The following is a 13,591-nucleotide window of genomic DNA, read 5'->3' as shown; positions in this document are numbered from 1 at the left end:
TATTTATTTTACGGGACAAGCCGATTACAACAAGTATGCGCAGTACAGTAATTTGCACAGACAATATAGGAACTAACACCGTGTTGGAATCAGCAAAAAAACAAGTGAAAGTATATATTTATAAGGAGTATAAAGAGTTCGGCGTGCCGGTCAGGCGTAGGTCTGGGTTACTCTAAATAATGCGATCAAGAACCAAGGCTTTCTGAACGTTCTGCTTAAAACTAGAGAGGGAATCGGCAAAAATATCAATGTTTCCATGATACCTGTTCGCGAGATCGCATATTCCGTGTAGGGGATCCGTATTACCGACCCAGGAGGAGTATGCAGTAAAATAAACAGACGACAAAGCTTATTTCTTGTGCTCCAAGAGTGTCGAATTACAACCCCCGAAATTCGAAAACGTGAAGCGTGTATTTCATTATAAAAACCATCACCGAAAATTCGCGGATTTTTTAGAGAGCAAAATGCCCCCTTAAGTAGCTTCGTCGCTGGCAAAAAGATGCAGCAGGTGCGCGCGGCCGATTGCACGAAATTAACGCGAATAAATTAATAATAAATTGGGGCGATTTTAGCGATTACTTCGGTACGAAATCATGGGACGGTAGCCGGACGGGCTCCAGCCTGTTTCACTTAACACGATCACATACGCGGAACGTTTAAAAATTACTTTCGCTCGTTAAAACGATTCTGCCCGCTGGAACCCGAGGGGAGGGAGGCGAGGAAGGGCGAAAGGAGCTGCTTCGATTCTTTGCGCGATCCTTTATTGCCGTCACGCACGACGATCGGTCTCCTTTGAGTAACGGCTGCCGCGTGACTTAAATCCCGTCTTCCGCGTTCCCTCGTTTCCGGAAACCACGAATCTCGGCTAATCGTCGCGCGATCGGTCGGAAGGAGGAGCGGGGGTGTCGCGGGAGGGGGTGGGTGCGGCGCGACGGGAATAATTAAATGTTAAAGGGCGAGTTTTGGCGAGATCGTTGGGGGCTAATTGGCCGGCGAGGAGAGGTTAGCGCGATGTGTGGTCTGTCATCCGCGTATTTTTATTCGACACGGCGAACGGCGGTGTTAAACGACTGACGAAACGGATGACGAGTCGCCGGAACAGTTGGTGGCTGCGCCGTCCGCCGAGCGAGCTCGACTTTCCGCCGAGTTTACGACCAGCCTCGTCAAGTGAGTTACGATTCCGAGTGCGCGCCCGGATCAAAGACGCGGACCGGGACAGATTGAAACGCGTCCCGCCGCTAATGTCCTCCCGCGATCTACGAGAACGCCAAACCTCGCCCTCCCCTTTCCTCCCCTTCCCTTCACCCTCCGGCCCTTTCGCCTCGAGTTCGCCGCGATTCCATTGTAAATTTTCCGCCACTCGACGATATTTACGCGAACCAGCCGCCGCGCTGTTCCTTTGGCGATCTCCTGCTCTTCTGCGCGCAGACAGGACGGGCGAACCCTAGCCACCGGGCGTATTTTTAACGGGCCCGATGGCGATCGAAGCGATAAAGGTGTAGCGAACCGCGCGCCGGAAGCCCCACGGTCCAGCCGCGGAGACAACTTTACGAGCGAGAAATAAGCTCGCGATATGAATTACGGGCCCCGCGTCGCGCTCGGCTCGTCGCGAGATAGAAACGGCCGACTCCTTAGAAATGCCAGGGACTCCGAAGCGCAGCTCGAGAGACGCTGCTTCGCTCGGGAAACAACGCGACCCTCTGCGCCTGATCGGCGCGGTGATTCCCCCGATGGATCTATCGGTTTCCGCTGCAGACAGAGTACCTTCGTATTCCCAGGCAGGGATCTCCTAATTCTTCTCTCGTTATCGGAGCTGGAGTGAAGCGCGATGGAACTCGGCGCTGCGTTACCCTATTACCTACGCTCGGATAGGTATTCCTGATAACTGATAGACGCTCGTGACTCGTCGAGACCGAAGTTTGAATTAATTTGGGATATGAAAGATAGTGGAATGGCTCCGGAGTGCTACACAGTTCAAAGATGGCATGCATGTACACGCGAGCGAAGGAGAAGCATTAAGCTGTTATCTGATTGCGGCGTAGAGCTTCTGGTTGATCGATCAATCTGTCGACAAGTAATTAAAGCAGGTACACCTTGTTTGTTTGCGAAACGTAAATTAATCTAGTCGTGACGCGGTACGTTTTTCCCGGATCACGCCCGATAAAATTGCCACGCTGATAGTCGGCCTGCCGTTTCTGCGAGGGAATCCCGAAAATGTGCTCGGCGCGCGGCTGGTGGAAGGACACGCAGGTAAGTAGGTAAGGTGAATGTCACAATTTCTGCTCATTTAAGGGGAGGTTTCGGTCTGAAAGTCGATTTCTTTTTTATTTCTCTTTGCGAAGGTTCAACCTTTTAGGAATATATGTTTAAAAGGATGTTTTGAAATTCAGAAAATTTATAAAGTTATAGGCATTTGAGTAGCGGCAAATGCATGGGTAACAACCGGCCACTTGGCGCTGATGTAAATCTTTAAACGCGTTTTTCTCGAAACAGTGTTCTCGAAATCGGTGGGATTTGTATCTCCAAAAGTTATTATCCGATTCGACCGAAACCTTTTTTATTTTGAAGAATATACTTCTGGCTAGGGGGGATACCAGAGAAAAATACAAAAATTGATAATTTATATTTTTCAAAGGCGTTGAAAGGGTGAAAAATATAGGGAAAAGATGATTTCAAAATTCAAGTGTCGTTATTTTCTAAGAAATGTCATTTTGTAATTTTTCTGCCACCCCATCCCCGTAGCCAGAAGTATATTCTTCAAAATAAAAAAGGTTTCAGTCGAATCGGATAGTAACTTTTGAAGATACAGGTCGCACCGATTTGGATGAATTTTTTGACGCCTCGACTTTAATGACTCCCCAGTGCGGTCTGCAATGATTAATTATAAAACAAAAAATACATGTCTATAATTTAATACATCCTTAATACAATGCAAAAAGTTCCACTAAATTATATATAGTAGTTTTCGTTTAATTAATTCCTAAAGATCACCTATTTTGATGGGCTCTAGACCGGAACCTCCCCTTAAGAGGTTGCTCGTCGGAAAGATGGTGTAAAAGAATTGTTTATGATCAAAATTTGCAGAGTACTTGATTAATTCTTTAATAATAAAGCAACCAGTCGAAAACTATTTAAGAAAGATATTTCAAGATGTTTAGCTACTAGTAATTTGTAATTAAACATAATGCCTTAAATGTCCGTGTTTCTGCTCGCGAAAAATAGCGCTATACCTATTTCTACTCATTATTTGTACCAATTTCTGCTCACCAAAAATGTTGCCTTCTCAGGTTAAAATAAGTTTAATAAGTGTTTCAGGTTAAAATAATGATAAACAAAAAATAAAATGCCTTCGAATAGAAATAGAAGTCACAGCATACATCGAATTGTGAGCTTGTGTTGCTAAAATTTTGGTGAGTAGAAATTCGGACACGACTGTGATTCACTTGACCCTAAACCTAATCACCTGTTTTCTACTTAAAACAATAAAAAATAGTAGAAAAAATCTACATCCAGAGCACAGAAGAACTTTTACCGCAAAAACTATTTTCCGCCCAATTATCGAATACCAACAGTGACCCTGTTCCTTACCACAACCAGCTAAAACACGGTCGAAAAATCACGAGCCTCTCGTTTTAAAAGTTTTTCGCTGCTTATGCTGCACTATGATTAGCCCCAAGCCTTTGCAACACTCGCGTAAATGTTCAAATAATTTATAATTATTTTCTTGCAACTACAGTACAAACGTGACAATTATAATAATAATAAAAAAAAAATACGAAATGAACAGAAATTGGGACATAAGCAGAAATTGGGACGTTCACGTTACACCGCGAGCGATTCGGGCGCCTCCGCGCGCTCAATATCTGCGCGGAGCGAGCGTCCGCGTGACAACGAGACGTTAACAAATGTGGTTCGCGCCTCGTATCTCAAACTATTGTCGTCTACGCGTGGCAACAGTCTCGACGCTCCTGCACACCTCGAGACGTCCGACTTCGCGCGACAAAAAACGGAAAAAAAAAAAAAGAAACGCGTAACCTCGTCAGAAAAGAAATCATCCGCCTTTGGTAAGTCCGTTGTACATTTTTTAATGCTGCTTGCGGTTATACATCGAATAAATTAAAATAAAATCGTGTCGGTGCTAGCCTGACCGAGAAACTCGTCCGACGATCGAGTCACCGACGCGATACAGGATACAGGCCGGAAAGGAAATCTCCGTAATTTTTCTGTCGTTTCTAGTCGCGGTTCTGACTCGCGCGGCTGCCACCGATCTGTTTTACTCGAGTAGCGGCGCACGATATAATTCCGGTTGAACGAACCATATCGCCTCGTTTCACTCACCGTTTACCCATCTACCCGCATCAAACGGCCAAGGAACAACGGAAGACAGACGCCGAATCGGGCCGCGACTCTAACGAAAGGACGGAATGATCGTTCTCGGAAGGAGAGGGGAGGCTGCACCGACTTTTACGCGTCGCTCCAATTGGGCGCGAGCATCAGCAACTGGCGAAATTCGTCAGGGGATAGAAAGGTGCGTAATGGCACTCGGTGCTCGCGGAATCACTCGCAAACGCGCAATAGCTTGCGAATATCGCGAATGGTGGATTAACTTAGTCGAGAAATCCACTTTCTTATTGCATTTTTCGAAAGTTCTATCTTCTCCGAATAAAATGCCGCTTGGTTTATATTGAAATTCGCGAAATTGTTGATTTGGCAGCTAGAAAGGTGAAGTGGTAACTTACAGCCTCACTTTTGCCCAGAAACTTTATACGCGTTTTTCTCGAATCTTTCTTCTCTTGGTTTTGCCGTATTTGCGGACGAACGGAGGTTCAGATCGACTTGAAAAAATTACAGGACGTGTAAAACATGTCCCATTCCACGTGGAACCTCTGACATAGTCCATGCAAATTCGAGATTTTTATGAAAAAATTACAACGTCACCGGTTTAGTAGCTCACAAGCAGGAACGAATTTTTCTCGAAAAAATCGCCGTTTTTCAGCCACCAATCAGATAATTTTGAATTCATTTTTATTTTTCATAGGTTCCACTGGAAACTATCAATCCAACAAACAAGAATCACACCTTTGAAATCGGATTACGTGACATTTTAAGACCGATATTAAGGCAAAACCACATAAAAACATTAATATGTTTACCAGTCTGCAGCGTCATTTTTAAAGCACGTATATATTTCATAGCAATTATTTTTCAATCTGTATATTCGTAATAAGAATTGGGTAAAAGGACACATCTGGATTTGCTTTCATTTAAAAAAAAAAAATAAATAAAGGACAGAATCTCTGACGAAAAACGACTGCCTAGTCCCCTAGCGGCGGAATCACACATTCAGCGTTCGACAAATCCTTCGGCAAAGTAAATATTCGCCTGTATCGCTGCTCGGGAACCGCGAGCATCCTCGGAGAAGCTCGCGCAAGCGTTTGATAATCGGGGAACACCTAGGGAACGTTTACCGGCGCCGTTTGATCCACGCGCGTAAGCGGTTGCTCGCCGAGCGCCGAATGCGTGCTTCTGCATTTACATAAACAGCACGGAGGCTTTCGCGTCCGTTGGATTAAGAAGTGATCCCATCCCGTATGCGATGACCCGCGATAAAATTGTCAACGTTGCGGCCGCGCCGGAGATTATTCGTGCCGATTTATCGATGCCCCTTATCGCGTATCGCCGGGAGAAATCTTGCTCGCTTCGAACGCGATAGGCACCTATGGAAGGCGGCGGATTTTTTGGAGAGGCTTCGGGCGAGTCGCTGCACCGCGGCTCGCCCCGGACGTGTCAACGATCGTTTAAGCGGAGAATTGGTCCAGGTAGGCGGCCACGAAATGCCGCGCATGTGGGTCGATGCGACGCGACGGGTCGCGCTCGCTGGAAAAAGTAACGCGCCAACAGGCTCTCTCGCTCGAACCGCTTTCCTGTCGCGCTCGAGTCCGCGTTTACGCGTCTCGTTGATCCACTCGACTCTGGCCGTTATCTCGCTGCCCGACGATCGATATCGAGCCACTCGATGCACCGCCTTGGCTACCAAAATATTTACAGGACGATTACCGGACGATACGCTTCACGCGCGTACAGTTATTGGGTTGAAGCAACTGGTCCTTGCCGCGGCAGTTGCGCGCTTTCCACTTTACTGACCCACGGACGTGTCAGGGGAGAAGAAGAGAAATCGCGAGTGGACCGAGGAGTGACGAAGGATCGAGGAGGCCGATGCCTAAAGGGTCGTTACGGTTTCTGGTTGTTCCGAGGTGATCAGCGTAGGTCGGCCTCCTCCATCTGGCTGCGAGTTAATCGATCCCGAGCTGATTCCAGCCGGTCGTAACTTGCGGCTCGGTCGACGCGGCGTGTCGCAGGCTCCTCGCTTAACTAAGTCATTGGCTATTTATTACGGTTGACACTCCGACGAAACCCTACACGCCGGCGTGAAATTTTTTTTCGTCGCCGGTGGCCTCGTGGATACGAGCTACCGTTTGTCCCAGCCCGTGTCCGCCGGCCGAACTTTCGATCGCCTCGTTACGGGAGCAACTTGTTCGCGTCGCGATTTTCATCGGGCTGCGTTTCGAAAATGGAGAGGTCCGCGCTCTCGCCCGCCGACTGAGCCAAATACCTCGTTCCGCCCGATATTCATCAAAGCCAAGGTGTCGCGAGAACCCGTACCACCGCCGTCAGCCGCTCCACTGCGAAACGCGTGGTCGCATCCCCCGTGGCAGCGCGAGCGGGCCAACGGTTTCCGCGTCGCGGTCAACTCTGATAACGTTGTCATTCGCAAGAGCGCAGGGATACGATAAAGATTCGCGGTGATATCGCGCGAACAACGGGCGAAAGATGCGCCTTCGAAGGGAAGACACCGCTGTCGGTAAACGAGTCGCGAGTCGAGCGAGGGATCGTCGATTTATTTAACAATTTCCAGTGCGCGGAGGCTGTCATCCTGGCGAACTGCTACGAACGCGACGAGGGCAGGTAGAGAGAGAGACACAGCGCGCGCGCGCGCGAAAGAGAGAGAGAGAAGGTGGGGAGTCAGTGATGAAGGGGGCGGGGGATGATGGTTGGGTGGAGAGGGCGGAGAGGAGGAGTAGCGCGTGTCCAACACACGTGCACTTAAAAGGGAGAGAGGGAGAGGGAGAGGGAGAGTCTGTTGGTCGATTCATCGCGCCGTTTACCCAAGTTTATTTGGGAACGACGGTCCGTTTCCGTGGGTGAATTGCACCGTGGCCAACCGTAAATTTCGTCCGCGTAGAATCTTCGTGGGCGATTATTCGCCGCGGGCGTCCAAGATACGCGATGATGAAACCAAACACCGAGCCGAGTCTTGTTCGGACGGACGTCTGGCTGGGCGAAGCGGCCACGGTCGTTTCCAGAATTCCGATGAGACACCTCAGCTGGCCGCGCGAAACGACCGTTTCTCGCCCGAGGAATTAACGCCCGGATTCTCCGCGGGGACGCACACCGCTTCATTCAGAAACCTCGCCCGCTAAATAATTCATTAACAACCGGGACCCCTCCCCCCCTTCGTCCTGCCGTGTCTCCCATCGCAGAGTTCTTTCCGTTCCGTCAGCCTCCGAAGCTTGCGCAGGAAACGTCTCCCTCGCGATTAAGACCGGTCGCTGGTTTTACGTTCGTTCGCGGCTCGAACGACAGTTTTGTTTTGTTTTTTTTTTTTTTTGCGCGCGCGCGTAATAAGTTTCGGAGGCGACGTAGGCGATTCTAGGAAGAGGTGTAACGGGATAGCTATCGAGAGAGAAAAAAGCGAGAAACACTCGACGACGGGGAATATCGTCCGAGACGAATGTCTTTTTTTGCTCGTTAGAAGAAACGAAAGGGTGGCGGGCAAGCGATTACACGGGACCCGGGCAAACACGATCCCGTTACACGGGCCGGCCGAAAAAAAAAAACAAACCTACGACGTTTATCTCGATAATGAGCCTGCGACGAAGGATTATTTACGTGCAGCGTCGCTCCTGTGTCGCTGCTCGGCCGTCAACAGAAAGCGTGTCAACGCGTTGCTCGCCATCTTATCTTTACGAAACCGATTCGTACCGTGCTCTCACGTTTCTATATCTCTTCCTCCTTTCGTTTCCCATTCCTAGCCTATCCGCAGAGGTCTGTAGTTCCGACAAGGAACGAACGTAGCGGCACTCGTACCGTCTACCACCCGCGGAAACGCTCGTTGACAACACAGTTCTGGCAGCTTTTCGTTAGAGATACTTGGCGTGGCACGAGTGAAAGGAGGACGCAGCGTTAGGACGAGTATCGCTAGCCAGTAGAACAGACGTTACGTGGATGACCAGCGTACTTCGGCGTCCCTATGAAATGGGCAACACGGTCTTTCGTCGTTCGTCGCTTCTTCTAGTTTTCGGTTAAACGCAGAATGGATAGTTTCGAGCTGTAGTCTAAGCGGCGCCTGGTTGGACCTTCTCGCGTTTCCACGCGGAAAATACAACGGTTTTCTTTTATCTCGCGCGTATCACGCGATAAGGACGATACGGGTGAGCGTGATCGAGAGAGAAATTTAAGGAAGGAATACACTTACCGTGCTGATGCAGCTTGCCACCGCCGACGGCCTGTTGCTGCAACTGTCGATGAAGGTGCGGCTGCTGAAGCTGTTGCTGCGTTTGTTGGTTCTGCTGCTGCTGCTGCGACCCCGGCGTCTGCGACTGCTGCGGCTGCTGCGATTGTTGTTGCTGCTGTTGCTGCTGCTGCTGTTGTTGCCGGGAATCTCGAGCCATGATGGCCGCGATGCTGAAATCGGTGGCGCACTGACGGTTCGAGTTGCAACTGTTGTTCAAGTTGTTCAAGAGGCTGCTGTTCGGCGAGGGGCTGGAGCTGTCCTCGCCGTCGTCGCGGGTGCAACCGGAGGGTAAACCGGTGGAAACCGCGGAGGCGGCGGTGCCCTCGGCCTGCATTTTTCTTCCAAGAAACAGATGTCGAGATTCCTCCTCGTCCTCCTCGCTGCCGGCTCCTCCGCCTCCACCACCTCCTCCTCCTCCTCCCCCGCCTCCTCTTCCGCCACCTTCTCCGACGCCACCGCCACTGCCAACCCCGAACGAAGACAGCGTCAATCCGTTTCTCTTCCTACCGGCGAGGCTTCTCGACTCCAGCAACATCACCCGGCGGCTCTTCCTCGCGTATCTCGCGCGTTTACCAATTATTATTATCGAAACACGGAGGAGGTTAGGTTCGCACGGGCCGCTCGGCCAGGCCTATTCCTCTCGGAGGTAGCGGTGACCTTCCGGGGAGGAAACCTCGACATCCTCCCGCCTTAGCGGACGATGCTTCCACTTTCCGCTGCCGAGCGAAACGAGTCCGAAACAACTGTCCCGAAGGAGACGGGCAGACCGGGAAACTCGTCGCGTCACGTCGAGAGTCGATGTGCGCGACGAGGCGCGCGCATCGCGACGACACTTGGATGTATGTATGTCGCGTTTCAAGTGAGTCCAGCGGGCAAAGGTGAACGCGCGAAACTTGTGGCACGGAACACTTTCCTCTCGGGCGCTCGGGACAAAGGCACAGGTCGCGGCACGGGCTGCCTCCGGGGGGGGTTTTATCGACTCGGTCGTGCCGCGATATCGGTTTGTATCGGTCCCGCGGAGAGCGTGGCAAGCGTGGAGAGGCGTTCGAGTCGAGCGGAGAGCGCGGACAGAGCGAGAAACGAGAGAGCGACCGGTTGCCCGACAGACTGACCCGCGCCACCGACGGTCGGCTGCTCGTTTCGGTCCCCACCCCTCGCCGCTGCTCTGCTCGGCTCGGCTCACGAGCTCGATCGTCCGCGTCGCGTCCCGTCGCGCCGCGTTCGCGCGGGGGACACGGTGTGGCAAGTGCGAGGGACGCAGAGCGCTCCACGACAGAGCAGCGGGAGAGAGCGCGCGCCACTACACTCGACACGGGGTGAGAGACGATCCCCGAAGAGGGAGGAAAGGTGACGGCGACGGTGGTTCGGTAGGCGGCACCCTTCGGCCAAGCTCCGCCCGAACGATCAGCACCCGACTCCGCCCGCAGCCTCTCTCCTCCTAGGAATTTGCCGACGAGCCGAGCGACCACCTTATTACGCCGTTTCCGTCCCTTTCCCTCTCTATCTCTCCTTTCCCTTCGACTCCGCTCCACTCGATCCTCCAACGATCGCCAACCGGCAGCCAGCTGTCTCTCTACCAACTCTCGGCTACGCTCTCGCAGAGTTGCATCCTTCGATTTGCTCGATCATTCCACCTTTTCCTTTTCTCGCTCTCCGCTGGTTGCCGCGTCGCGTCGCCGGAACCTTACCGATCCTCCGCTACCAGCCGCCACGTCCACGCTAATGGTGGTGGCTGCGGCTGTAGCGGCTGTTGGTGACGAAGGCGGTGGAGGCGGCAGCGCGGCGGCGGGAGTGGTGGTGGTGGTGGTGCGGTAGTCGTCGCGGATCGTACGTGTCTCTCCCTCTTGCGGTTCCCTCTTTCCCGCGAGCTATTCTTTCTCCTCGTCCGACAGCCGGCCCCTTCTATCAGACCCTCCTCTTTTCTCCCGTCCAGCTTGTTTCTTTCGCCACGGACGGCCTCCCGATTCTCCCGTTCCTCCCCGAGCCACGAGAGCCCTCTCGCGAGCCCATCTGTGCGCGAACGAGTAACCAAGAAGGGTGGTACGACATTATGGTTTGGTACGCGGTATCCAGCCACGGCAGCTGCCATTTTTTCTTCCGAGAAGGGGCAATTGCTGACAGGGACTGCTATCCTCTCTCTGTCCCCCACCCTCTCGTTCTCTCTTCCATACTACATTTCGAACACTTCCATCTTACAGAGCCATCGCACGCTTCGCGAAATATTGTCCACTCGACGATAGGCCAACGAACAGATCGCGCGCAGCGTCAGCTCGTCATAGGCGCGCATCGACGGCTGAAAAATCCTGCGCTTCATCCGGGGGTGGTTGGTGCGGGTGGGGACCAGTGGTGGAGAATTATCGGCGGTCAATCGATAATTAGCGATAGTTTTCAATATCGAAAGCTGTCGATATTTCTGTATGACTATCGACGGTGATCGATAGTCTTCTCCCCCCACTCTGCTCGTGTCACGACAGCCATGTTTTGAAATAATAACTATTATAATGTTTTTAAGTAAACGAAGGACTTGAACCGTTGTCAGAGTTATGCAAGAAATATCTCTGTATTCCGGCTACTTTCGCAGAGTATGGAAGAACCTTTAGTGAAACTCGACATATAATTTCCGAGAGGGAGTGCAGAATAAAAGCAAAAAAAATGTTGACTTAGGCCGGTATTCATGGTCGCTACTTATTCTTAAGCAAATGCTTAGGCATGCGGCATCCTCTATTAATCTAGTAGCTAGCACAGGATGCCGAATGCTTAAGCATTTGCTTAACCCTCGAGCGGGCGCGCTTTGTGAACTCCGTTCACCGATCTGCGTATTTCCTTCATTAGGTCTCGGTAAGACAAACATTCTCCTCGCGCGATCGTGGTGCGTTTCATGAACCCTATGATGCTTGTGCCAGTTGATTTTCATTTTTGATGTTAAAAATGCTTTACACATATTACTTTTGTGTTTTTAAATACATTTACTGCATTTTTGGACACATTGCTAATATTTTCCCATCACATTTGATTTAAGTTACCACTGTCAACAGAGAAACCGTTTCTGAAGAGTAATATATAAGGGGGCTAAAATGATTATTTTCAACTGATGAACTAAGTTCACCACGCGGCTGCTCGTGTACCTCTCATTGGCGCGGGAGTTAAGAATGAGTAGCGACTATGAATACCGGCCTTAATCGTTTTTTTCAATAAAAATCAATGGCTATTTTCGTCCACTACTCTTTTTTTTAAACCCTCCCTATATTCTTCATTTTGAATTCTTTTCTATTTGGCATTGAACGTCAATTATATTCAACTGTTGCTAATTTTTTTCCAATAAAGACGACGATTATTATATATATACGTACGCTTGTAATTCGTAGGCACATACATGATAGTGGATTTATGTTACGGAAGCAATATAGTAGGGATCAAAACTATCGACTACTATCGTCACGACCATCGACAATTCTCCACCAGTAGTAGGGACGAGGCTACCGTCCCCGAACACAGCGATGCTCGGTACCATCGGATGCCTGGAAAGTGGAAAGCCATCAACCCCTCGTTCCTCCATTTCCCTGCATCTTCGCGCGCTCATTCTTCCACCCCCGTTTACCGATTCGTCGCGGGCGCTCGCGCCCTATCGATTTCCGGATTTTCGCAAAGCGTCCCCGTCCAGCGGAGCAGACTCCGAGGGGACGATCGACGAGGGCGGTTAACGAAGACGCGGCGCGTCTCGGGAGTAAAAAACTCCTCGAGCCGGCATAGGTACGGTGCGCCGAGTGGGAAGGGGGGGTGGGGGCAGATTGCTCCGGATATTATTATAATAAAGCAGGAAATTGCCTGTGCGCGCTAAATACGTAGGTAGCGATACGTGGATCGCGCGCGATATCATCGGCAGATTATTGTAATTATACGCTTCAAGATGTACAAAAACTCGGGCACCGATATTATTACGAGTTAGAAATTTCACGCGATTCAATTCCGTTATTATCCGCGAAAGATAAATATTATAATTCACCGGGTAGCCGCGGCGGAAATCAGCCGGAAAACGCGGAACGGCACGGCACGCCGGGATTGGTACCCGCCTCCGCGGCACCCCCTTTCTCTTTGGCACTCTTGCTGCAACCAAAGCCTTCAACCACCCTTTAATTTTTTTTTTTAAATGTGTTTATTTTGCCATAAAGAATGCGTAACAGTTTTTTTTATAAATGCTTGCTAGGTATAAACACAGCCGAATTGGCACCTCGTTTCGATAACAATATATTCTAGGTACCAGTCTCTAACGAGCGCTCGTGCTTCAACAAAATATGGGTACTTAATTTTTAATATATGTTAAATTGCACTTAGTTTGCTTCCCCTATCTTTTCAGCGACAGAGCAGTTGTACTGTGCTTTCCCTGGAGAAATCGGCTCTAAACCAGGGAGGTCACTTTGCTGTGAGCGTCTTAAGTATAATTCTAAACCTAATTAAATCTAACCTAGCCTAAATTAATCTAAGGATATGTACGCGAGTATATACAGAGGCCGTAGGCCTGTCGCTTTTTTATAAACACCGCGGTTATCTGTCAGTGATTTGTCTATTCCGTTGTCTAATAATTCTATTTTTTAACTCACTAAGATAAGTGCAGTTTACATTCAGCCACCAATATTTCTCTCTGACAAGGAGAGTATTTTAGGTGTCCGCCTCCGATCATTTTGATTTTTGGATATGTTATAGAGGACCGAAAAATAAGAAATACGTGTTTTTTTATTTTTCCTCGTTTTCATATTTGGGGGGTGAAAACTGCGTTCAAAGTTAGGGTTGAAAAATCATTTTTCTGGAATATCTCGCGAACTATTAGAGATAGGGGAATAGTGTGAATGGACGAATTTTGTGTCTTTGAATGCGAAATATGACTGACTCACCAGATTTTCAAAAATCCACAAAAATGATTTTTCAACCCTAACTTTGAACGCAGTTTTCATCCCCCAAATATGAAAACGGGGAAAAATAAGAAACAAGTATTTCTTATTTTTCGGCCCTCTATAACAT

The 13,591-nt window shown here is 49.8% G+C and overlaps 1 protein-coding gene across 4 annotated transcripts in view; it reads right to left on the bottom strand.

The window, feature by feature from the left end:
• LOC143367957 (uncharacterized) overlaps positions 1 to 9,290 on the bottom strand; it is a 32,660-nt gene extending 23,370 nt beyond the window's left edge. For 2 of the 4 annotated variants that reach the window (XM_076810235.1, XM_076810236.1), the window contains exon 1: positions 8,537 to 9,290. In XM_076810235.1, coding sequence (XP_076666350.1) covers positions 8,537 to 9,110 — 574 coding nt within the window. In that variant the 5' untranslated portion in view covers positions 9,111 to 9,290. The remainder of the gene's footprint in view (positions 1 to 8,536) is intronic. The other 2 variants (XM_076810233.1, XM_076810234.1) reach the window with 1 other exon arrangement.
• Between the last annotated feature and the right edge of the window lie 4,301 nt (positions 9,291 to 13,591).

Source organism: Andrena cerasifolii, chromosome 4 (assembly GCF_050908995.1).
Source record: "Andrena cerasifolii isolate SP2316 chromosome 4, iyAndCera1_principal, whole genome shotgun sequence".
In the NCBI taxonomy this organism is placed as follows: Eukaryota; Metazoa; Arthropoda; class Insecta; order Hymenoptera; family Andrenidae; genus Andrena; species Andrena cerasifolii.
Note: the sequence above shows the minus strand (reverse complement) of the source record. Positions and strands in the feature narration are given on the sequence as shown.